The sequence below is a fragment of the Notamacropus eugenii genome, chromosome 3 (assembly GCF_028372415.1).
Source record: "Notamacropus eugenii isolate mMacEug1 chromosome 3, mMacEug1.pri_v2, whole genome shotgun sequence".
Lineage (NCBI taxonomy): Eukaryota > Metazoa > Chordata > Mammalia > Diprotodontia > Macropodidae > Notamacropus > Notamacropus eugenii.
Window position 1 is genome coordinate 152257787 of NC_092874.1, and position 25752 is coordinate 152283538.

General features: G+C 35.8%; 1 protein-coding gene across 2 annotated transcripts in view; it reads left to right on the forward strand.

The window, feature by feature from the left end:
• The window catches only part of RELN (reelin), a 553318-nt gene that overhangs the window by 248708 nt on the left and 278858 nt on the right, over positions 1–25752 (forward strand). For both annotated transcript variants that reach the window (XM_072653135.1, XM_072653136.1), the window contains exons 7-8: positions 7025–7121; positions 12724–12775. In XM_072653135.1, coding sequence (XP_072509236.1) covers positions 7025–7121; positions 12724–12775 — 149 coding nt within the window. The remainder of the gene's footprint in view (positions 1–7024; positions 7122–12723; positions 12776–25752) is intronic.

Here is a 25752-nt window from a genome sequence, read left to right on the forward strand (position 1 = left end):
GATCAGGAGCCAAAGGAACCTGCCATAAAATATTACAAAATATTACTGTCTGCAGCAAGTAGAAAATTTTTCTGACTCATATAGTAATTGTCATATCCTTATGTTCTGCTTTTTATATTTAAAAAGAGACAAATAGAGAAAGTTGTCTTAGACTAGAGATGTGATTAGTATCAGATTCTTTACTAGATCTCTTTAGAAACTCCTCATCCAGAAACCAGATGAAGACAGTTGAAAGGACAATTTAACTAAATTTAACTAAAATTAACTAAACTAAATTTAATTGAATTTTAATTAAATTTAATTTAAAATTAATTTTTACAACAGCCCGGCTCTGTGAACACAATTTAAACAACCTCAATTTTTGGAAGAAAGTGGAAGAAATCAAATTGTAAAACAAAGAAGCTAAACTATTTCATACAATAGCAAATAAACAGCAAGGCTGAAGAATATACTATTATAAGTTATATGAAACACTGAGCTAACATCCTTTGGTACTTATGTTCCATAGAGTTAGAGTTAAGTATCCATCTATTTTCAATCTTCTCAAAGAGCACCATCTGACTTTAAATGCTCAAGTCATGAAGATTAATCTGTGAGAGGAAAACCTTTTGAAAAATTGATGAGGCATCTCATAGTGGTTCATAATGTGAAAAAAAATTAAATAAAATGAAGGTGTACATCAAACAGATGTAATCCTAGATTTTATTGGTTTGGTTGCCTCCTCTTCTGATACAGATTATGCCACATGCAGAACTTTTTTCATGTGAAACCCTACTTCTTGATTTCAGGTGTACTAATATACTACTTGACCTTTCAGTCTATTATCTGTCTCTGGCTACGTGACTATCCAACCTCATTTTCTGCTTACACATATCCCAAATAATTGATTTCATACCACTTCTTGAATATGAGTCATTATGGGTAACGTGGTCTGTTTCTACTCATTGTACACCATCCCTTTGTCCTTTCTTTGAATCATTTGTGATTTTAATTCTTTTGAGATTATGGAATTACAGGATTTGTAGCCATATACTATATATAGGAGAATATTAGTGTTAAGGAGCCATCTTTTAATGACTTCTCTACATTTTAATATTCAGCAATAAATTTTGTCATGTAAATGACAATCCTATTCCTCATCTGCTTGTGCAAGTGTACACAGTTATGAAATACATGGTCATCAGAAGAATCATTCTGAGAATTTTATGACAAAGTGACTGAGTCTAAGGAAAGAATAATTCTTGTTTTGTTTTGGTAGTCAGTAAACTATCATTTATGAAGCATCTATAATGTGCCAGTCACTGTGCTAAGCGCTAGGGATACAAAGAAAGTGGAGAAAACAGTTCATGCTCAAAAGGACTCAATCCAGTGAGGGAGAGAATATGTGAACAACTATTTACAGATAAGATATATATTTCCATAAATTAAGGATCTTATCAGACAGAAGGCACTAAGATTAAGGAGAACTGGGAAAGATTTCTTGCCAAAAGTGAGACTTTAGCTGAGATTTGAAAGAAGGCAGGAGAGCTAAATGGTGTTTATGAGGAGGGAGAACATTCTAGGAATGAGAGACATCCGGTGAAAAGGCACAGAATTGGGAACTGGATTATCTTGGCAGCTGAGTTGCTCAGTGCATAGAATACTTACTGGACCTAGTCAGGAAGACCGTGGTCCAGATTCATTCCCAGATACTATATGTCCTTAGACAAACTGCTGAACTTCTGTCTACCTCAGGTTCCTCATGCACAAAATGAATATAATAAGAGTACATACCCCTAAGGGATATTGTGAGGATAAAATGAGATAATATTTGTAAAGCACTTTGCAATCCTTAAAAGGTAATATAAATGCTAGTTATTTTTATGGTACATAAACGAGCAAGGAGGCCAGTGTCCCTAGATCACAGTATATTTGTAGGACAGTACAGTATGAGAACAGTGGAAAGAAAGGAAGGGACCAAGTAATGAAGGGTTTTAAAATCAAGCAGAGGATTAATTTATATTTTATCCTGAATTTAATATTTAACAAACTGGAATTTATTTAATGGGGGTGGGGTAATATGGTTATGCGTTAGTTATTAGGAAGATTAATTTGACAGCTGGGAGCAAGATGGATTAAAATAGAGAGGAACTTGAGGCAGAGAGACCAACCAATAAGTTATTACTACAATCCAGGTGCGAGGAGATAAGAGCCCTTACCAGGAGAGTGTCAGAAGAGAGAAGGGAGTGTATACAAGAGATGTTAAGAAGGTGGAATCAAAAGGCCTTGACAAAATTTTGAATATGGGGGTGAGAGAGTGGGAAGAGATATGAATGACACCTAGATTAAAAATCTGGCTACTTGGAGGGATGGTGATGCCCTTGGAAGTTTCCTAGAGAACCTGGAAAGGAGGGAGAATTTAGGAGGAAAGATCACGAGTTCAGTTTTGGCCATGTTGACTTTAAGATTTCTGTGGGACTTTCAAGATATCTAATAGGCAGTTGCAGATACAAGACAAGAGATCGGGAGAGAGATTAGGGCTGAATGAATAGATCTGAGAATCATCTAGATAGAGATAATTTTTAAAATTTATTATCTACTTATGTTAAACATTTAAAAAAATTTTGAGTTCCAAATTTACTCCGTCCATTCAGCTCCTCCCTCACCCATTGAGTAGGTCAGGAATGTGATGTCAATTCTACATGTGAAATCATACAAAACATGTTTCCATATTAGCCTAGATAGAGATAATAATTGAAACCTTGGAAACATGAGAGGAAGAAGAGAAGAGGGCCCAGGATGGACACATGAGGGACCCCCACAGTTAGTGGGCATGACTTAAATGAAAATCCAGCAAAGGAAACAGAGGAAGAGAGCTTAACTCAATAGGAGGAAAACCAGGAGAGATTAGTGTCACAAAAATCTAGTGAGAAGACAGTAGCAAAAAAAGGAAGGTGATCAACACTGTCCAAGGCTTCATAGACATCAAGAATGAGGACTGAGAAAAAGCCACTAGATTTGGCAGTTCAAAGATTTTTAGTTAGTTTGGAGAGGGTAATTTTAGTTGAATGAGGAGGCAGAAACCAGACTACAAAGACTTAAGAGAGTGTGCAGAAAAGAAATGGAAGTGTCTGTTGAGGTTGGCCTTCTCAAGGAGTTTGTCACAAAAGGGAAGAGAGATATAGGAAAGTAGTGAATGGATATGGACAGGGTCTCAAAGGGAACCAAGGCTACTAAATCATTTCTTTTCTTTCCTAAGGGGAATCTGGAGATCTTTCCATTTTGCTCCAAAATGATGGTGTTTTCTTGTTTAGTTTATATCAAGTCATGTATGAAAACAATTCACTTCTGCCAGGAAAGAATGAGCTCAAGATCTAAGAACCTTCTATTTATTTTATGTTTATTCTACATATATTCTCTCATGATTTACATATGTACAGCGTGTAAGCCTGTTGAGGGCAGGGATTATTTTGGAGGGTTTTTTTTCTTTGTATCCTCAATGACTGGCAAAGTACCTGGCACATAGTAGGTGCTTTAAAAATGCTTATTGATTGATGCTCGATCTTTAGAAAGAGATAGTCAACAGAATTGTTTTAATACTTCAGTGGATTTAGGATCTCATCAATGTTAGTACTCCCACCAGTGATGCAAATCACAATCCATCCATGGCAGCTTACCTTGCGCATCTCACACTGGGAGTTATATAACATAGTGGGGAATTTCTTGTGGGTCACTTGACATTGTGTAGATGTTAACAGAGCTAGCCAAAGGTTATCCCTCACTCTCACTATATGACAGACCCAAATTTTTTTTTCTAGCAGTGCATCTCTCTGTTAATGCCATTCACAACACTTCTGCACAGTTATTCATTTGTACTGTATTACAGCCTGTGCATAGATAATATATGATAATGAGTAATAGATAAAATGATTCCTTGTTCTTTGGGTGACCCTTACCTTCAATGTTTTGATATTCCATAAGTCATAAGCATCAAACATTACCAGTAGAAGATTGTTGCTGAAAAGATGGATCTTTTCTTCAGAAAGAAATTCAAGATCATTAAAAACATTTAACAATTTCCCAAAGACAGCCCAGCCCACTCTCCTCCTGTTCAGCTCTGAGACCATCTCGCTGTCTATTTGTAATGTCTTTTCAAGATACATATGTGTGTATGTATATGTGTGTGTGTATAACTAGCCATGGACACAGATATATGTACAATGTTGTCTATACAACTCTATAGCATAATCTAGAAGATAACCATTCTTTACTCATTTTTTTATGTGCCACTACTTGGGCCAAACTCTTTTGAGTAACTATGAATCTCATTTAGGAGACTGCCGTGTTCTAAGACTTGGTCCATTCAGTTCAATGATTTCACTAAATAGGAGCATCTGAAGGGCCTCACCTATTCTTAGGGAACATCTTTGACATTTGGTTTCTATGCTAGCCAGCCTCCATTAAGGTGGAGACTACCTTTGTTGAACATCAGTCTACTGACTTTATGCTAAAGAGGAGGCTTGAAATTTAGTCTTCTCTTTGTGACTTGCTCAAGGTCACACAGCTAGTAAGTATCATACTCTGATGTACACAGTAACCTTATGAGGAAGGTACCACGGATAATCCCCTTATTGTAGATGGATTAGAAATGGAGACCATTAAACCATACATAAGGATTCATGTAGCTGCATCCTAATTTATAAAACCTGTTGTATCTTTAGTTATTTTGTTGAACCTTCCCCAATTATAGTTTAATCTGCTTCAGAGGGCACTTGGGACTATCGACACCTCTACGTAGACAAATAAACCAAGACTCAGAGAGCTGGTTGCCCAGCTAATAAGTAGGGGTCATCTCCAGTTGTCTTGGTCTACATCTGGTCACAGAGAAGAAAATGAGGCTGGTGACCTTGTGCAGCCCTCCCTCACTTAAATCCAATTCACTTGAAAGTCATGGTGTCACCTCACTGATGTCATGGTCCTCTTTGAGGAGAATGACAAACAGCACCAACAGCTAATAAGTATTAGAGGCAGAATTCAATGCCCGGTGTCCCTGGCTTCAAATGCAAATGTCTCATTAGCTCATGCTGCTCATTGTTTGAATGTTCATGGTGTTCTCAGATTTGTTGTTGCCTATGCTTGCCCACCTGGAGTCTTTTCACTATATCATAGATGCCAATCCATGTGATGTAACATTGTAACAAGAAGTTTTTTGTATTTCCTTTTCCTTTTATTACACTCAGTGACCACAGGTTCAAGATAGACTACTTTCATCATTTAAAAGGGGATATCATAATTACGACTGTGCCACTCATGTCAAACGTCAAAGCAATTTCCCCAAGTTTGTAGTCTGTCTATGTGCATAGAGCAGCCTTGACACCACATGTGGCCCTCTAGGTTCTCAGGTGTGGTCCTTTTGAGTGAATCCATCCTCAAGTGTGGACCTTTGAAGCCAACCTTGCGTTGGCACATGAGGACCTAGAGAGCTACATGTGGCCTTGAGACCACATGTTCCACACCCTTGGGATAGAGTTTCCGACCTAGAGTTAGGAAGACTTATTTTCCTGAGTTCAAATCTGGCCTCAGATACTTGCTGTGACCCTTAATGCTGTTTGTCACAGTTTTCTCATCCGTAAAATGAGCTGGAGAAGGAAATGACAAACCGCTCCAGTATCTTTGCCAAGAAACCCCAAATAGGGTCACATCAGACATCGCTGATAGACAACTCAGTGTCAGCATATTTTCCCCAGATTCTTATTCTTAAAAGAGTGAAGATTTTCTACAAGAGGTTCATGACCAATGATACCAGTAGCTACTGAAGACATTGTGCTATGTTCAAATTCGGAGAGTGTTGGTTTCATTGTCCTTGGCTATGAACTTGAATGACGGGATTTTCCCTCCATGAAATACACCATGTAAAGTGAATTCTTTGCTGCATATCTGTTATTTATTATTCATATTTCTTGCTTCTACTCTTGAGGTTGCTGGGAGGAATTTTTGCTGCCTTGTCTCAGACATAAGCAAATAGCTAAAAGGGCATACTACAAAGGTCTCTGAAATTAAGGGCACAGTGCCCTTTCCACAGTGTTTAGCACCTGGAATGTGAGAGTCTTCAAAAATGTTCCTTCTTCATGAAATACAGCTCTCATGAGGTAAAAGGTGCTAGAAGGGGAAACATAGATCTTTTTTCCCCTTACTGGCTGGGTATATAATACTTAAAACGGTAGACTCAAATACCATGAAAAGAACGTATTATGACTATTGTGATCAGCATGCAGAATAGTATTAAGAAATACAAGTTGTTCACTGATGTCCAATTCTTTGTGGCCACATTTAGGTTTTTCTTCTCAAAGAAACTGGAATGGTTTGCCATTTCCTTCTCTAGCTCATTTTAAAGATGAGGAAACTGAGGCAAATAATGCCTCAGTTTAAGTGACTTGCTCAGGGTCACATAATAAGTGTCTGAGGCTGGATTTGAACTTGGGTCTTCCTGCCTCTAGGCCCAGTCCTCTACCTACTGTATCGCCTTGCTGCCCCCAGCTATCCAATAGGTAATTTCCCTAATGTTCCTAATGACAATAAGAAACAAAGCCAGTAAATCGTCCTAAGATGAGAATTCTAAAACCCAGCACATCCTCATGTAAGCAAGAAGTGGTGTGAGTAAACTGAAAACAAATATGAGAAATATAAAACTTATATGTCAACTTTTGCTGGCTACAGATATCTATAAGTGTGTTTATACAAAAGGGATATCTCATTTCACCTGTGAAATTTTAATAACCTTGATAAGTTATTAATTTGAATTATTAGTACTTGTTTTTATTCATGGACATTTAATATTAAATTAAAAATTAAAATCAAATTAAATAATTAAAAATTAAATTAATTAAAATAATATTAAAACAGTAAGTATAATTCTTGTTGGTATAATATGTAACTAAAATCTGGGCAACCTGGACTTTGTCAGTCATCAAATTTTCTTTTCTAAACTAGTCACCTTATACAACTTTAGATCTCATACTTGAAATTAATTTCCATGTTCTTGCAGGGTTGAATGTAACAACTGTGAGATTGGAGAACAGTGTGGTGTAATCATGCATGGCAACGCTGTGACGTTCTGTGAACCATATGGTCCAAGAGAATTGGTAAGGGCGTGTTTCTTGCTGATATGATTCTAAATGCATAAAACTTTTTGAAAATCTATTTTGTTTACGTCTTGGTTTTTTTAACTGATGAAAGGTTTTATTATCCTATTTAAGCTTGCTAAGTTGTTATAATATTTCATATAGTGCTAATAACTAGACATGTTATTTCTAAGGAGGGGGGAGGAAGTGTTTCAAAGATAAAAAGAAAAAACCATAATTATACAAAACTGGCAAAGCCTCAAAGGGATCTATATAGTACTGTTATCAGATCACTAAGTAACATTTCAGTTAATTATTGTTGAAATTCTCAGGCTAAGCAGTTTGTATATATTTTTTTCAAAATGCTTATATGTAAATCTAAGTATTTGCATGAAAGATTTTTCACTTTGAAATTCCCATTATATTTTCTAAGCATACCAGACATGTTTGATAAATGATTTTCTCAAACTGTTCTGAAATTTTGGCTCATATGATGTCTGTTAAGTTCTTTAAAAACCCTTGAAGTGTTATATAAATAACTTTCTATGATCATTATTGATAGTTATCATTGCAAATTGTAATGACCAAGAAAAAAATAAGCTTAAAAACAAATGAACTGATTTTAAAATTTTTCTTTAGAATGATTTATTTGGAATTCTTAAAAAGTTGATTATATTTCCTTGACTTTCCTACTGGGAAATGAATGATTTTTTGCTATTTTGACCATTATAAAATAAAATGAACCATTTTGGATCATAAGGAGAGATGTATGATTTTATATAACCACTAGCCATCAGTATGTGGTTAATTATTTTTAGAGTTCCTTGTCTCAAGTTTACAGACCTTGAAACTCAATTTTACAGAACTGAGGTTACTCGGGCTTATATTATTTATCTCCTCTCTGCTGCCTTTTCTTTGATGATAATCTGCTTATATATACTTTTGTTCTGACTTGCTATGTTTCACACATCTTTCTTATTCTGTTGTCTTTTGTGGCAGGTTTGGGGGATATTTTGTTGGGTTTTTTCCCTTTTACCACTGCAAACCCACACATCCTATTTCAACTTCATTAGTTCAATAGGTTCCTGAAAGACTGTGTTCTGTGGGAGATTTTTTTAAAGAAAGAAAAATGCTGTAGCAATTAAAAGAAGATTTAGTTATCAAGAAGTGATAGCCAATTAATTTTATGTAACTTAGTTCTTTTTCATACTGCATGAGTACCCCTTTCGTGGCAATAGATACATTTAATTTATTGAAGAGAGAAGCCTCAAAACATTGATAAATTGAGGAGTTTCTTGTTGAAATTGGAGCTCATACAACAGAATTAATTGGATGCAAATTAAAATAATAGGTGCTCATAACTCAAGTCTGGGAAGGTGCTGTATTATTCCCCAAGACGGATGTGATGCCAGGGCTGCAGCTCTCCTTAAAGTAGCCCCTAAATCAAAGTTTTACTAGTATTTTTTAAATAGTGTGTATCACTCTTGATTTTTCCCACTAAGAACTAAATTATTTGTAAATCTTTAGGAAAAAATGCCAATCTCTACAGAAGACAATTTGAATACAAAATCATTTCTTGTTTTAAGTGGCTTATATTCAGTAGTACTTTTGGAAATGCTTGTCAAATTGTACTTTTCCATCAGTCAACAGGAAATAAAACATTACTCCAAAAAGAATCCTTAAACTCATAATCACCTAACCCAAGACCTAAGCTGTTTATTTTTCTGACTATTCAAATTTTCTATTAGGGTTAGCTTGTCTAATCAACCTTTTTGATTTGTGTAACATTATTAGTAGACTTTATTAAACACTTAATCAAAAAGGAATGCTTAAAAATAATTTTCTGGTTTAAATGCATGACATTTTTAAGGAATGTTTCCAAATGTGAGAAATTATACATAGGATCATATTCTCATCCTAGGAATTTTCCTAGGAAACTTTTATATCATTTGAACCAGAATGAAATATTACAGACAGCTTAAGAATCATGCTTATCTTCTAGGCAGCAAATATTGCCTTTTCCTTAGTGACATTTTTCCCAGTAAGATTGGATTCAAGCCTGCAATATTGTGACTGAAATTCTATTCCTGGAATTCATGTAGATGAAAATATAAAGGGAAACCTTCATATTTACTTACTACTAGAAATCTGTGCCATTTTCTTGTTTTTGCTAATGGCTGCTACTGTATTAGTTTCATAGCTGAATATTACATTCCTGTAATCTAATTTTTATCCTTTTGCATTATTACATGATAACTAAACCAGTGGGTAAAAACTGAAAAATCCATAAAAGCCAGTAAGTTGCCATCATATAAAACTTATTTTGTTTTACTACTTCCAAAAATGGTTGTTTTAACTGTGTTCAATGAAGACGGTTTGTTTGGAGAATGTTTGTTAGGTGAATGTACTGATGAATATCAGAAATATCCCATCCAACCTGAACCTGCTCCTACTTGGCAAGATAAGAAGGGGTCCGCTGAATGCCAAGATTGCTTATTTTGACCACATACATATATACATATGTATGTGTATATCTATATCTATATCTATAAAATATCTTTAATGTACTTTTCATTATTGTTAATAGTAGCATTCCTTACTAAAGTTATCATCACAACAGCCACCAGCATAGCAACTGTAGGATCAAAGACCTGACCTACAAAATGACACAATAGCAGTGCTCTTTGGTCAGTGAAGTTGATCAGTCATTCAATGAAGTGGAAAAAAACTAGTCAGACCAAGTATCTGCCACCCTAAGGAGCCAGGATAATATATTAACATTTACATAGCATAGTGTCACATTATCTAGAGCTAGAATGGACTTTTTAAACAGGCCATCTGATGTAGTTTCCTCATTTTACATATGAGATGTTAATAAGTCAGAGCCAGAATGTGCTTTCTACTAAGTGACATCCTTATATTTAGGACAAATGCAATAGCATTTTACTTACCTGTGCTTTTGTCCTTTTTAGTAGTGTAAAATAAAGAAAAAGCATTTTGCCTTTAATCTTTTTACTCTTATCATGTGGAGGGAAGTGACCTACAGAAGTTGGGTGTGAACCAAAATATTATTTACTGAGAGATACTCTGATACTTTGGGAAATTTTTTCTGCTATGTAGATGAATTCAGGCTATGGAAGACCCACACCCAATGAAAATGGGGATGGGGAACAAAAGGGCATGAAAAATGACATTGAATAAGGTAAAACATCTTTCTGTATACTCTTCTCCAAGCGTTAATGGCCTGACCATGAGCAATAAATTCTTCAGATTCAGACAGCTATAAATCTCCATGTTTTACGTGCTTCAGTCTATTCTGGATATGAAAGCTCAGACATTTTGTAGCAAAGACCTCTATGTCAATTGTTCTTAGCTCATATATATTATTGATCGAAATCCCTTTTAAGAGGCCCTTTAGTTGCCATGTTGACCGGATTAAAGAGCTACTAATTTTTCAGGTTAAAAGTCTATTGATATTTTAGGTAAAGATGAAAATTTATAATCGCCAATTTCCAATTTAATTGGCTATCTGAATATAAATTATATAGTTCATGGGTAAAGCATGCCCCATGTTCTGCTATTTCTTTATTTCCCCTAATTCTCCCAGTTGATAATTATTTCAGAATGCTGAATGGGAAAAGAAAAAAAGTGAAAGGAAAATAAATTATTTCACAGCTCCTTAGTCACACTAGTATCAGGGGGAAAAAGGTGTTGACTGATCAATAGTCATCAGTCTTTGATTATCTGTGGTACTTTGCTCTCCATGCTGTGTACATATGATTTAGGAGTCAGCAAGTGTGGGGCTACTGCTGGGGAGTTAGAATTGTGAGTGACATAACACCACGTGTGTTTATGAACCTCTATGCCCTTTTTTTGACCAGGATGATCCTCCTGTAAACTTCCATTGCATTTAATCACACAAAAAAAATCATAATCACACTTTGCCTTTATCTTTACTTCAAAGAACTTAGATTCCAAAGATTTTTCTCAAAAAAAAAGTTTCTTACACTTTTTCAGGTTTAAGGAATAGAAGGCAAAAGCTGCTGATGTTCATTTACTGCATATATTCTCCAATGTGTTCGAAGACCCATGATTTCCTTGGTGCATATCCTTCCTTTACCCGTAAAGATTGCAGCCTCTTTTTGCTTAGATAGTGAGCCACACAGCTGAAAAATAAATTCATCACCCAGCCACGAATCTTACAACAGCTAGCATTTATATAGTTGTTCACGTTTTACAAAGCATTTTATATGTTATCCCATTTCCCCTCGCAACAACACTGAGAGGTATTTGCTGACATTTTCCCCATTGTGCAGATAAGGAAACTGAGAGGCTTGAGTGAATTTAAGTGAAATTCTAAGGGTCATAAACTAATATGCTTTTGAGGGAAGGTCTGAGCTTTGGTCTTCCTGACTCCAAGTCTAGCATTGTATCTGTTATGCCACCCAGCAATGAGCCTTTCTTTCCCAGCGTAGGTGGGTCTGTCTTCAGGCAATTGCCCAATTCCTGCTTCCTTTCCACCATAGAAGGAACTGTCAGAGCTTCTGCTGTGCTGGCTGAACCTCTAAAACCTAGGTCAGCACCCCACCATTACAGGACATTAGTGGGAGAAGGTAACATACTACATGGTGTAGAAATCATCAGAATTCCCTGTCGTCTATGGTTTTTCTGTTAGCAGTGATCCTCTTTGTGCTTTATGCTTTAACAAGCATTTGCCATAAAATATCTTATATTTGAATTGGAAGTGTTCATTCAAAACTTTGTGAGTAAGTCAGGATTCCTGACTGGTACAGATGGGATGGAATTTATGAGTTGTAGCAATTTTTATATCATTTGCAGTATTTTAGTAATAATCAAAATCTTGATAATTTTAAGCAAATTATAATGATGTAACTCTTCTCAAAGAAGAAGAATTCTTAGTCATGTTAGCCACTAAGGGTCTATTGACTATTGTCATATACAATTTATGACCTGTTTTTATTATGATTTGAGGAAACTAAGTTACATATAGGGTGCCCCAAAATTCTTGGTGCAATTTATGTTCTAATAGCACTCTGAAAAAGAAGAATTGTCTGACATTAAAAATTACCTTTGCAAGCCTCTTAAAACAAGTTAGCATCTTATCAGTATGGGTTGGTGTTAGCTGTTCTTTCATGAAGTTGGGGAGAACTAAAGATATTTTGAGTACATTTCTAGATGTGTTTTTAAATGAAAAAACTTTTCATCCTATGCCCCAATATTTTGTCCGTGTTCAATGACATTATTTACTATTATGGTCATTTTTCAAAGTTCCCCTTTGCTACCCAGTAAGTTTCACTAGTACCAGTACAGGTAACCAGTTACCTGAGAAATTCACTACTGTTCCTGAGTACAGTGCTCCCAAGGTAACATGGAACAGCTCTATCTTTTTAGGCTTAGCCATAAACAAGTTTGAAGAAAAAAGAAAAGAAATATATGATGAGAGAAAAACTACTAAATATGACTCTAATAATTCCTTCTTTCTCTCCTTATTCTTCTCTGCTTCTTTTCTCATTCCTTTCTTTGTCTCTATCACTCATTTTCCCCTCTCTTTCTCTATGTCCTTTTCTATTTATCTCTAATATTGGTGTATTTCTCTCTTTAGACCACTGCTGGCCTTAATACAACAACAGCTTCTGTCCTTCAGTTTTCTATAGGTAAGTACGTCAATTTAGCTTTTGAAAACATTTTTTTAACCTATTGATCATAATGGAAACTATGCATAATAGTTATAGTAGCAGTTGTTTGTCTTTCATTCTTAAAGAGGACCAATGGCATTACAAGGGTGATATTGAAGCATAAGCAGTGAAACTTTATTAATTAGTCAAATTATGAATATTTATTTTCAATTGACATTTCTTAATAGAAAACTGAATAAAAGAATGATGCAGGTAATCTAAAGTACCCCATAATCTGAATGTACTTTATGATTTTTTTTTCTCAACTAAAGCATAATTACCTTCCTAGCGGTTTTGTTTAGGCTAATATTTAATTGTGTCACATTCTTTAAGTATACAGTTACAAAAACTGTGGAGGAGAGATGCTAGGAGATAGAGGCAAGACAATTTAAATTTACTTAATTAACAAAGCATAATTAACAAAGCATAGAATTCACCTATGCTTAATTAAGTGATGACTATATTATACTATTTCATGTGATTATTTGATGAATTTTTTGTGAAAAATTCTTCCTTGATTTATTTTAGAAACTCCTGACTGTAAGAAATTATTTTAGAAATTACTTTCAAAGTAACTTGATTATTTCTTTTCTTTGGCTTATCTTTGCTATTAGTCAGCAGTCAAATTTATTATTATTTAATTGCTTGAATTTATTTTAAAATTAATTTTATTGGATAGCTTTTATTTTTGTATATCACTTAAATTTCCCCTGTATCCCTCCTCTTCCCCCCTCCCAGAGAGCAATACCTTCCAAGAAATAATTTTATAAAAAATAGATTAAGAAAAAAGGAGTAATACAGTGGGGAAAAAAAAACTGACTACAGTCTTCCCTGGCTGTGGAACCCAAGCTCTATCTCCAGCAAAGGAGTAAGAGGAAATATATCTCTTTTTTGAGGGTAACCTTGTTCTTTGTAATTTTGCAGCATTCACTTTCACTTTTTTTTGTTGTGGTTGGTATTTTATTAATTGTTAAGTGTATTGTATATTGTATATATTGCATATTGTTTTCTTCAATCTGCTTACTTCATTTTGCATCAGTTCATGTAGGTCTTTCCATGGTTCTCTGTATACATTTATAGCACAATAATATTCCATCACATTCATTTGCCACAGTATGTCTATCTAATCCTCAATTCATGGGCATCTACTTTATTTTCATTTCTTTACCACCACAAAAAGTTATCTGCAGCTATTTTTGTGTACAGAGCATTTTCTTTTTGTCTGTAACCTCCTTGTAGTATTACTTAGCAGTGGAATCTCTAGGTCAGAGGGTAGGGCACTTTGGCCACTCTACTGGAAGAATTCCAAATTGTTTTCCAAAATAGCATTTCATGAGGCCACCAATAATATATTTGTTTTCCTGCCTTTCCAGGACCCTTGAAATATTAACTACGTCTTTTCCCATTTTTGCCAGTTTTTGCTAGGTATCATATGAAACCTCGAGGCTGTTTTAATTTGAATTTCTCTATTAGTGATTGGAAGCATTTTTTCTTACGTTTATTTATCTTTATTGTTGTATTTATGCTCTTCTTTCTTGAACATCTCTGTAAAATCTGGAGAGCTGAAGGGGATAATCCATCCCAGTGAGATCATGGATCCACTGGGGCACTGGCATTGACTGATGGCAATTTATACATTAATATACATTAGTGATTCTATAGGAACATACAATTATTAACTTCTAGATAGGGTACGTCTTTGTTTACTTAGGTCACGTTGTTTTGAAGAACTCTCAAAATAGTGGGAAACTCTTGAGTCCATTCTTGGTTTCAAAGTTGGTTCTAAATCACTTTCTCTATAGCTTTGCTGTTTAAAGGAGGTGTGAATTGGTAGAGAATAACTCTAACCTTCAGTTGGCCACTTTTCCAAAAAGTGAGTTTTAGAACTGAAGAACTGGGACACTTATATATACTATGGGCTACTAGCAGGCCTCAGATACTGTGGATGGCCATTTCTTGATGAAACTGAAGAACCTATTTATCTTACTGAATTGCCTTGTATCAGAGGGCCTATTCCTGAGAGAATAGAAGGATCAGCGGTTGATAAGGGACAGATTGAGCAGGGACTGAAGGTTTGGGAACAGACTTGATTAAAGGGGGGGGATGGGAGGCACTACCATTTTGCTAAGCTGTAAGGTAGACTTGTGTTTAAAACATTGGTTTAACTCTCAAGGCAAAAGTAAGAATAATTGACACAAGGCATGGAAAGAAAAAAATTGATTAAGATGACTTTTTAAAAAGCCCTATTCTAATGAGTGTTTCAGAAGAAAAGTAGACATTTGCCTGGGCCATTCCTATTAATGAGACACCAAAAAACTATTTTATTATAAGAGATATATTTTATTAATCTAAGATTTTCTTGAGAGTTGGGTGAGGGATTGGGCTAAACTGCTTCTTAAAAGAAAATTTTAAACAGTTCAGATGGAGTAGGTAGATAGAGAAGAAAACTGAACCATTCGTTGTTACTAGTGAGCTATACTGTAAATGTAACATGATAGAAATATTTCCCCAAAATGTTTTACTTAACTAAAATGCCCAGAATATCATCACTGTGCTCATATGTATATCAATTCTAGTAAGACTAGAATTATTCAAATATCCAAATTCTAGAGATATTATAATTATACCTATTTGTTTATAAACTTTAGAAGCCCTATATCACTGAGTTCCAAAATAGCAACAGTAATTAAATATTCATTGCTATGCTTATATTCTTCAGCTCAGGAATTTGTATAAAAAGCATGTGTAGGAGGATTGGATATAGCCATTCAAATGTTTCTATTTCCTGCTTTAATATGGAATAGTCCAACTCCATACTAATGACCAAGGATTAAATATGGCCATTTACATGTGCTAGAGATTTTCATTTATTGTTACTTCATATGAGATCACTTGGAGCTTAATAATGTTCAATGTGTATTTTTCATGATGAACATATATATATGTATATATATATATATATATATATATATATATGGATAATTACATGGCAGATTCTAAAAGCAGTCTCCAAAATTAAATATGCACAAGATAAAATTATGCATAGAAAACCACAAGTCAAAATGTTTGAGTTATTATTGCAATGGAAGAATGAATATATTGTAATTTCTTCACCACAATTATAAATACTTTCAGTTTAATTTTTAATTGCACCTTTAATCCACAGAGAGCCCCCAATGCCTTCCAGATATATGTCCAGAAAGTGCTTGACTTATTAGTGAAATGGGTCTTTAAAATGAACTTTTTAAAATGAGCCCTTTCATTTTCTACTTGTTTAAAATGCTTTTGCCACTATTTTTCAAAATGAGTATTGTGCAGTATCTCAGTGAAATTTAGGAGAAAGGTTTTTAAATACTTTTTGCAAGTTTAAATTCACTCCATTACATGTTGTACCCATTACATGCCCTGCAGTGCCCAAGGTGCTACAGGAACTTAGACACAGTCCCTGACCTTAGAGGGTTTACAACCAAATTTGGTTCACTAAAACTTATGCACAAAAAACAACTTTTCATGGTCCTTGATTTTACTGGTGTTGAGTAGGAAATTGCTTTAACCCTGCACATAAACAACTCTTCATAATTTTAGACAGTTGCTTAAGGAGCACTGAGAAATTAAATACTCATTCACATGGTCTCTATATGTCAGAATCAAGACTTTAACACATGTCATCCTGACTCTGAGACCACCTTTCCATCCATTAACTATGCCTTGCTGGCTCTCAAAAGAGCCGTATAGAATAATCTATAATCAAATGCTGAAAGATGTGATATAGACTTAGTAAGTGTTGTTAAGAAGATAAAGATTAGAAAATGACGATGATCATGATCATGTAAGAGCTACACTTAAATATCACTTTACATATATTATGTCATTTAATCTTCATTGTCTGGAGGTAAGTAACTAGGATAATGAGACACTGGAACTTGAAGCATACAAGGATAATGTAAAGGACCTGGGGATATTTTGCTTAGAAGAAAAGATTTGCAGGAAAGGGACAGGATAGATATCATCAGTTTGAAGGGCCCTCATGTGAAGGAGGAATTAAAGATGTTTTTTACCTCCTTCCCCAGATCCTTCCCACAACTCCACTCGTCAGCTACCAGCTCATCCTGGCTGGAGGGCTAAACTTGAAACAACACGTAGAAGTTACTATTAGAACTGGTCTAGCACAATATAAGGAAAACTGTCCTAACCTTTAGAGCTGTCCAAAGTACTGCCCCTGGGATAAGTGATTTCCCCATTACTGGTTGCCCTTAAACAGAGGTTAGATGACCACTCCTCAGAGGGAATTCCTGATCCAAGAGCGGTTGAATTAAGTGAATTCTGAGATCCCTTGTAACTCTGAGATTCTTTGAATTTGCAACCGTTTAAGGTAGGTGATATAGGTATCTTCTCATTTTAAAGATAAGGATTATCAAAGAGGTTAACTGACTTGTACAAAGGTAAGGATTATCAAAGTGGTTGACTGACTTGCATAGTCACATAGCTGGACTAATATAGATTGACTGAAGTAAACACAGAACTTAACAGCAAGCAAGATGTGATTATAATATTCCCATGATATGATTACAAAATTCCTCCAAGTTAGGAATTGAACACAGGTCTTCTGACTCCAATATGATGACATTTTACTAAATTTTGCTCTGTTCTTAGAAAGGAGAATTCAAGTCCTGGAAGGTACTCTGGACTTAAGTCAAATGCAAAAGTTACCAGGGCAGGAAAATATTTGGAAGATGAACACCTAATAAATAATTCTTACTTTGAGGTCAGCAGAGTAAAAACTGCCAGTAACATTCTGAGTTTGTTCATTCATGATTCTTTAATTTAGTAAATTATTAGTATATATCCAGGGTTTGTTTGCAACTTCTAGAAATAGGGAGTAATTATTATTTTCTAGGCTTTAACCTCAGGTATCCCTAACACTTAGATATGTCTTTGGTGGATTGGTGATGAGGCAGAATTTCTAAGTAGAGGAAAATCTATTAAAAGCACTAAAAAGTATGGTTCTCACATCTTCAGAGATGAAGCAAATGTTTCTTATTTTGCATCTGAACTGTCTTGGAAATTTTTTATGTGTACTCCACTAAAAAGTCCCTGACAGGAATGAGAATTAACCAGTATATATTAAATATCTGGAAAGTTAAAAAAATACAAGGTAAAAAAGTTTGAAATAATATTTTTAGATTTGGAATACTATTCCCTCTGTCTCCTTCCCTCCCCTCTCCCTCCTTCTTCTTCCCTCTTACCTCCTCCTCTCCTCTCTTCTCTTCTCCACTCCTCTCTTTCTCCCTCTACTTCTCCCCATCTTCCTCTTTTTCTCTTCTTCCTCTTTCCTTCTCTCCATATTCTCCTTCCTTCCTCTCTCTCCCCCATCTTTCTCCCTTTCCCCTCCCTCCCTCCTTTTCTCTTACTTTATTTCCCTCTCCTTCTGCCTCCCTCCCTCTTTCTCTTCTCTCTCTCTGCACACACACAAACCCAGGGAAACTGAACTTTCATTTTCAGTTTACTGTATTGAATATCCTGTCTGTTATAAATGATATTTTTTCATGCAGTGCTTACAGCAGAAAGTAGTTTTCCTCTGAGCCTCATTCATAAACAATTTAATTACTTAGACCTTGATTCAATAGAGAAAAACTCCCTCAATTCTTTAAATATAGATAATTCGGGGGAAAGAAGAGGAAATGTTGACTTCTCCTTGACACAGTGTGAATTACACTGTGGATCCATAGAAATCTATTTCTAAATTTGATGCTCATTTTTTTTTCAAAACACTAACTCACCATGCTGAGTGAACAGTTCCTTGGGGGATTTATGATAAAATAGTAGAAATCTCTCCTAGAAACATGGAAATCCATCAGTGAGAGATGGACGAAAACCTCTGGTGGCTTGAGTTCAAACCAAATCTAAATCAAACTGCTGAAGGTTCACAAATTTTTAATGGCAAAATTAGTTTGAAACATATGTTTTGGGAAGTTAAATGAATATTTTATTTGAACATAAGGTTCTTGAACATAAAATATATCAAAGTAAAATTCCTTTAAATGTAGATCTTCTGATCTTCAAAGAGTTATATTAACACAAAGTAATTATTGCTCTCAATACTAAAAGATAACACTACTGAGTTATTTAAATCTGAGTGCTTTAGTGGAAGAGATGTTGGCTTTAGAACCAGATGACCCGTATGATTTTGAGCAAATCAATTTCCTCTTTGGGCATTAGTTTCCTTCTCTGAAAAAAAAATAACCAACTAAGATGTTGGTCCCAGATCTGTGTTTTATAAATAAAATAATGTAACAAATCAAAATCAAGTATTCCCTACCCCTTCTTCATCTAGAAGTTAACCCATTATACTCTTCCTTAAGGACTGTTTATAAAAGAGAAAATGACATATATATCATTTTATGATTCTCTACCTTAAGGCTCAGTTGTTTTCTTTGGCATGTGGAGGTAGGAAACAGTGGAAAGAGACTATGTTTTGGAGTCAGAGAACCTGGGTTCAAACCCCATCTCTTGCACTTAGTAGTTGTACAACCTTTGGCGGATCACCTCACTTCTCAGGGCCTACATTTCTAGTGTATAAAATGAGGGGCTTGGATTAATGGGCTCTGGGGTCTTACCCAGCTATAAACCTGTCATTTATGATGTGGGTGGTCACATCCTCAATGGCTGTAGACTGTGTAATTCTACTATGCATTAGTAAATGTTTTTGTGGATTGCCATGAAATTGCCCAGTGTCTGTCCCACTACCAATGAGCCTGTAGCTAGCTGGTCATGAACCATGAGGAATGTTTTTAAAACCGTTGTTAAACACTTTAACTCCATTAGAAAAGCCTTTAAGACAGGAGAATCTCCTCTCCAGTGAAATAAGACATCAAATTAGTCCTTTAGTGAAGGATGCAGAATTTTTAATATTCATTATATACAGTATTTTTATTGTTGATGTTAAAAGAGGTGTCATCTAGGTGGCTCAGTGGAAAGAGCATTAGACTTGGAGTCAGAAAGGTATAACTTCATGAGTTCAAATCTGGCCTCAGACACTAGCTAGTTATGTGCCCCTAAGCAAGTCACTTAATCCTGTTTGCCTCAGTTCCTCATGTGTAAAATGAGCTCGAGAAGGAAATGACAAACCACCCCAGCGTCTTTGCCAAAAAAAAATCAAATGGGGTCATGAAGAGTCAGACATGACTGAACAATAAAAAAAAAGTACATTCCAGGGATGGAAGATGGCAACTGTGACGTTACAGGTAAGGGAGATTAGAGTTTCATGTGTGAAGAATGGAGAGAGGACCGATTTGGTTGGACTACAGAGTGCTAAGAGTAATGCATAACAGGGCTAGAAATATTGGTTGGGGTCAGATTATAAAAGAACTTAAAAGTCAAACAAAGATAGTGTGAAGTGATATGCTAAGACATGCTTTAAAGAAGTCACTTTGGCTGCTGTGAATTAGAGGGACGAGAGACCAAGTAGTGCCATTGTAATACTATAAGCAAGAGATAGTGAGGGCCTGAACCAAGATGGCAGCCGTGTTATTAGAGAGATGAGGTCAGATAGGAGAGAGTTTATGGAAGGAGGAACTGCAAGATTTGGTAATTGACTAGTTATGTGAGGTAGAGTAAGCAGTCAAGGATAATACTGCGAAGCCAAGCAAAGTAGGATCTTAAGCTGTTTTTTGTTTTAGTGTAATGCCTCAATTTGAATGTGATTAAAGAAGATCTTCCCCACTCATTGATGGGCCTGTCCATAGATGGAAGCTTGGTTAGGGGAGTTGTTTTGTAAGAGGATCTTAAGTACCTTTTGAGGTCAGAGAGTCATGCCCTCTGGCTCTGAAAAGTGTATAAATACTCTGAGGGTGAGGCTTTACTTTGGGGTTTAGTCTTTGGAAGAAGGTTTGTGAGTCAGATGAGACTCTGGGAAGCTGCTAAGCAGCCCCCCACCTTTTTGAAAACCCAGATGTTTGTGCTTCACTCTCTAGTAAAGATGTATGTATGTTAATGGTCAGACAGTTTGGAAGCATTGTCTGTTGATTTTTGGTTAAAGTGATTGTTGGCCCCTCAAAAGTTGCCTTTCCTTTTAGACAAGCAGATCAAAGAACCTGTGGTAGCAGGCCCCTCTGTGTACGTTGGGGTGCTTACTGTTACAAATACCAAAGTTACAAACCTGGTAGACAAGAAGAGATATGATGTAAAATAGAGGGGCAAGAGGTTTCTTCAATGGAAATAGAGAAATTTGAAAGAGAGGTAGGTTAGGGAGAAAGACAATGAAGACTATTTTGGATAGATTGAGTTTGCAGTGTCTCTGAAAAATATCCAAAGGGCAAAACTGGTGATTCAGGACTGAAGTTCAGCAGAGACTAGGGCTAGATAGAGATGTGGAAATATCCTACATAGAGAGGACAATCAATCCCATATCTTAAAATATAGACACATCAACACATGCACACATCGGCGCGCGTGCACACCCGCACACACACACACACACACACACACACACACACACGCGTGCACACACACACACTATGAACTAGTGTTTTTGAGAAGGGCCATCAGTTCTAGCTAGGAAAGTCAAAGAAGGCTTCATGGAGAAAAGGAGATTTAAACAGGCAAGGAGAAAGGCAGTGAGTGAGTAAAATGCAAGAGAGTATAATGTTAAGGAGTTGGTGAGTGATAGGAGGGGATGGTTCTTGAAGGCGTTTAGTAAGAGACAAGACTGAAAAGTTAGTGTGAGAGGCTGATTGTGAAGTAGATTAAAAGGGAGGATAAGGAGGTCAGACTGGTGATCTGTAGACAGTGACAGTGGCATGATAAAAGCTTTATTTGAAAAAAGATTAAGCTGGCAGTGGTTTATTGAAGGCAGAGAGGCCCAGAAAGAGGCAGAAGTATGAGGTGATAAAAACCTGAATTAAGGTGTTAGTTAGCATTGGAAATGGAAAGGAAGGAATCTCCCTGAGACTTTGTAGTGGGATTTGGAAATTGATTAAATGTTGAAATGAAGTGATAAAGAAAGGAATGAGAAAAATTAAAAGTTATTGAAGTTTCAAACCTGGGTAACCAAGCAAATGTTGGTGCCATTAACAGAAAAGCCGAGGCTTAGAAGAACTGATTTTAAAGGTAATTGATCAACTTGATTTTAGATATTTTATACTAGATTGATCTCAATCTGAAATACCTAAGAGGTAGCTTAGATGGAGGACAAGATCAGGAGAAAGTGATGGTTGAAGCTATCAGAGGAAAAAGAGAACATTTTTAATCAGATGAATAAAGACTGAAAATTAGGCAGTGTCTACATGAACACGGTAAAAGAAAGAACAGTCACCTAAGGGCAGGGGAAGCAGAAAGAGGTCGGGGAACCAAAAAAGCTTAGTGTCATAAATGGCAAAACAAAGGAGAGTTTTAAGGAGGGAAAGGGAAAAATTTTTAAATGCTGGGGAAAGAGAACTCAGATCCTGTTATGTGGATTGCTGATAAGCAGGAAATTTTATAAAATTAAATGGCGCATATTTTCATTTTGAGGGGCACAAACTTTAATGACGCTGCACCAGAGGTTAATCATCAGAAAATCACCCAAAAGTCAAGAATTTTGAGAGAATCTGGAGCATGGTTTGGAAGATTCACACATTGAAGAAAAGTTGGTCACTGAATAAGGGGGTTGTTGTCTGTTACTGGAAGTGCAAATGACTATATGAAATAAAATACTTTGCTTTTTGAAATACATTTTTTGGGGGATGAAAATATCACACGTTGTATATTTAAGGACTAGGAAGTAGATGGAAAGGAAGAGGAGCATGAACAGAGTGGTTGATTTCAGAACCTCAAGGTACAATTTGTCATAAATCCAAAGATGTTACCTAGTAAACTTTGAATATTTTTTTCTAGGAAAACACCTGAGTGATACAGAATTAAACATAAGATGACTATTCATGTGTGCATGATTCAAATGTCAAATTTCTAAGACCTAACTGTGGCAAGAGATATTTACAGAGTTATTAAATTAAACGTGTCGCTAAACAATTTTTTTCTGCTTCACTACTTTATCCTTGATGCATTTATGATTTCACTAATGTGGTGACTCCCTCTAATGATACATGTGCCAACCCATCTATGATCTCATACTTCTAATAGTGATAATAATTAGCATTAATTAATTAGCAATATTAATTAGCAAAAATAAGGTTTGCAAAGCCTTTTACAAATATTATTTCATTTTATCGTCACAACGACTCTGAGACATAGGTACTACTGTGATCCTCATCTACATCTGAGGAAACTGAGGCAGAAAGATTAAGTGGCTTGCCCAGGGTCACATATCCAGTAAATGGCTATGGTCATATTCAAACTTGGGTCTTCATGACTTCAGATCTAACGCTATTGTCACTGAGCCATCTAACTGCTTTTTGCTGTCCAACTCTTATCTTCCTCCTACTGTAAATAATATAAAATGGAAAAAAAATACATTTTCTAAATCCTACAAATTTTATAACTTTTTGACTTAAGAAAGTGCAGAAACATATCACTACTGCTGCCTTGCTTTAAAAAATAGGACAGGTAGTGATTGTTTTTGAAAACTGGAGTTTATAGTACATACAATGTTATTTTAAAATAGCAAGGGAAGTGGGTTTTGGTATAGGGCTGTTATTTTTTGACTTTTGCAGTTTTGCTCCATTTGAGCTCTTTAGACCTTTGAAACCAGTTTACAATGAAAGATTGAAACAGAGGTTTCATTAGATTACAGTGACCCTCTTTTCAAAAGCATGACCTTTAATTCTTTTTCTTTAGTTATGAATTGGTTGAATTTTCCCAGTGGACTTTTCTCCCCATTGGCATTAAGCATTGCTGTAGGCATAAGCAAATTGCCACATGCAAATGATACTAACTGGTATTTTGATTGATAATTTGTACTGATGAAAGACTGTGGACATATTGCTTCCTGCAAGTGGCCAGTTCTTACTAATGTAACAGTGATTTGTTTCAGGTAGCCTGATCATATTTTCTAGCCTGCTCTAAAGTTGAATTCATTTACTATTGACCGAAGAAAGAATCATTCTCAGATTTCCTCTCAGGTGGAATGGAGTGATTCTTCGTTGAAGTGGTATCTTTGGGCTCCTTTCAGCTAGAATTCCCAACTTGCCACATGGGACTGAGACGCATCCTGAAGCTGAAAAGCCATGGTGCCACAAGGCATTATCATGATTCAGTAACCAATTTTTCCCCCCATTTCTCACCCATGAACTCAAATTTCTGCCTTGTAGCAATATCCTCTGAATTTCAACGAAGAACAGTGTGCTATCTCTATGTGCTCTGTGACTCTGACCATTGTTATATACAGGGCTGAAGCAGTCAAGTACAGAAACTGTAGCATTTGCACAATTGAAATGCTTTTACCCAGAAAGGCTAAAAGTAAAGGAGGCCAAGTGAATACTGAAACCTGTCTCTCACAGAGCTGTAATAAGGACAGTTGGGTGGGGGGAGGGTTTTCTGCTGTTAGCAATTATTTTTGGCCTCTGTATATGATCTGACATAGGACTAAGGACAAAATTTCCTATTTCACACATTCCTCTCTTTTGGGAGAATATTTGTCATCAAACACAGGTTGATTCTTTCAGTGAAACATACTAAGATCTATTCTGCTCATATACAAATTGCTTCTTAGTATGTAAGGAGGTCAGTTCACCAGCACAGATTATGTCCCATCTATGAATTCATAGATAATTGCTTGGGAGTTCTGTTCATAAGATCATGTAATCATGAGATTTAGAGCGGAAAGGGACTTTACAATCCAGTGTGTGCATAAGATAGGCCTTTGGGGATAAATTCTCTTGAACTTTTTCCATATCTCTTAGATTGTGAAACTGCTGGGCACCTAATTAGATGGCTATTATATTAGCCATCAATCCAGCCTTCCTGCTTGCTCCACCACTTTATACATAGGGAAGCCAAGAGCCGGAAAACTCAGATAACTTTGCAGATGATAGCAAAGCCGGAAAAAGAATCTAAAGTTACTGACTCTCTGGCCCATCTTCTTCTCACTCTATTATAATTTGAACTTAGTAGTTTTAAATTGTCTGTTTTAATACAGTATTGAGGAAGAAGAAAGAAAGAAAAGAGACTAATGTCAATCATTCAAAGACGAAAAATAATACTAATCATTTGTTGATATTCAGTCATTCAATCATGTCCAACTCTTCATGACCCCATTTGGAATTTTCTTGGCAAAGAGAGTAGTGTGCCATTTCCTTCCCCAGCTTATTCTACAGATGAAGAAACTGAGGCAAATAGGGTTAAGAGACTTTTCCAGGGTCACATAGCTAATAAGTGTTTGAGGCTAGACTTGAACTCAGGAAGATGAGTCTTCCTGACTTCAGGCCTGGTGCTTTTAGTCATTGCGCCACCTAACTGCCAGTAATAATTTAACCAATAAATATTTTTAAGTCTTTACTATGTGACAATCACTATGTTAGATGCTGCCAATAAAAGGGTAAAAAAATGAAACAGTACCTATGTGCAGTGAGCCTATATTCTAATGGGGGAGAGAACAAGCACCTATATTATATGTATGTATACATATATGTGTATACATATAAAAATAATATTTCTACATGTGCACAATATACACACATGTGCGTGTGTGTATATATGGATGTACATGTGTGTGTGTGTATGTATGTGTGTTCTCACTCCCCTACTAGAAATAAGCTTGTAAGTGACACAAAGTAATTAGGGCCCAAGATGATTTGGGAGAGAAGGCACTGTCATCTGAGGGATCAGGAAGGGCCTCATGAAGGAGATGGTGCCTAAGCTGTTTCCTCACTAAAGAGTGGGACTTTATGAGGCAGAGGTAAGGAGAAAATGTGTCCCAAGCATGCATTCCAGTGCATTCAGAAATGAGAAAGGGAGTGTCATGTGTAAAGAATAGAAAAGGCCAATTTGGTTGTCTCAGCTGATGTTGGAGCGATGCAAGA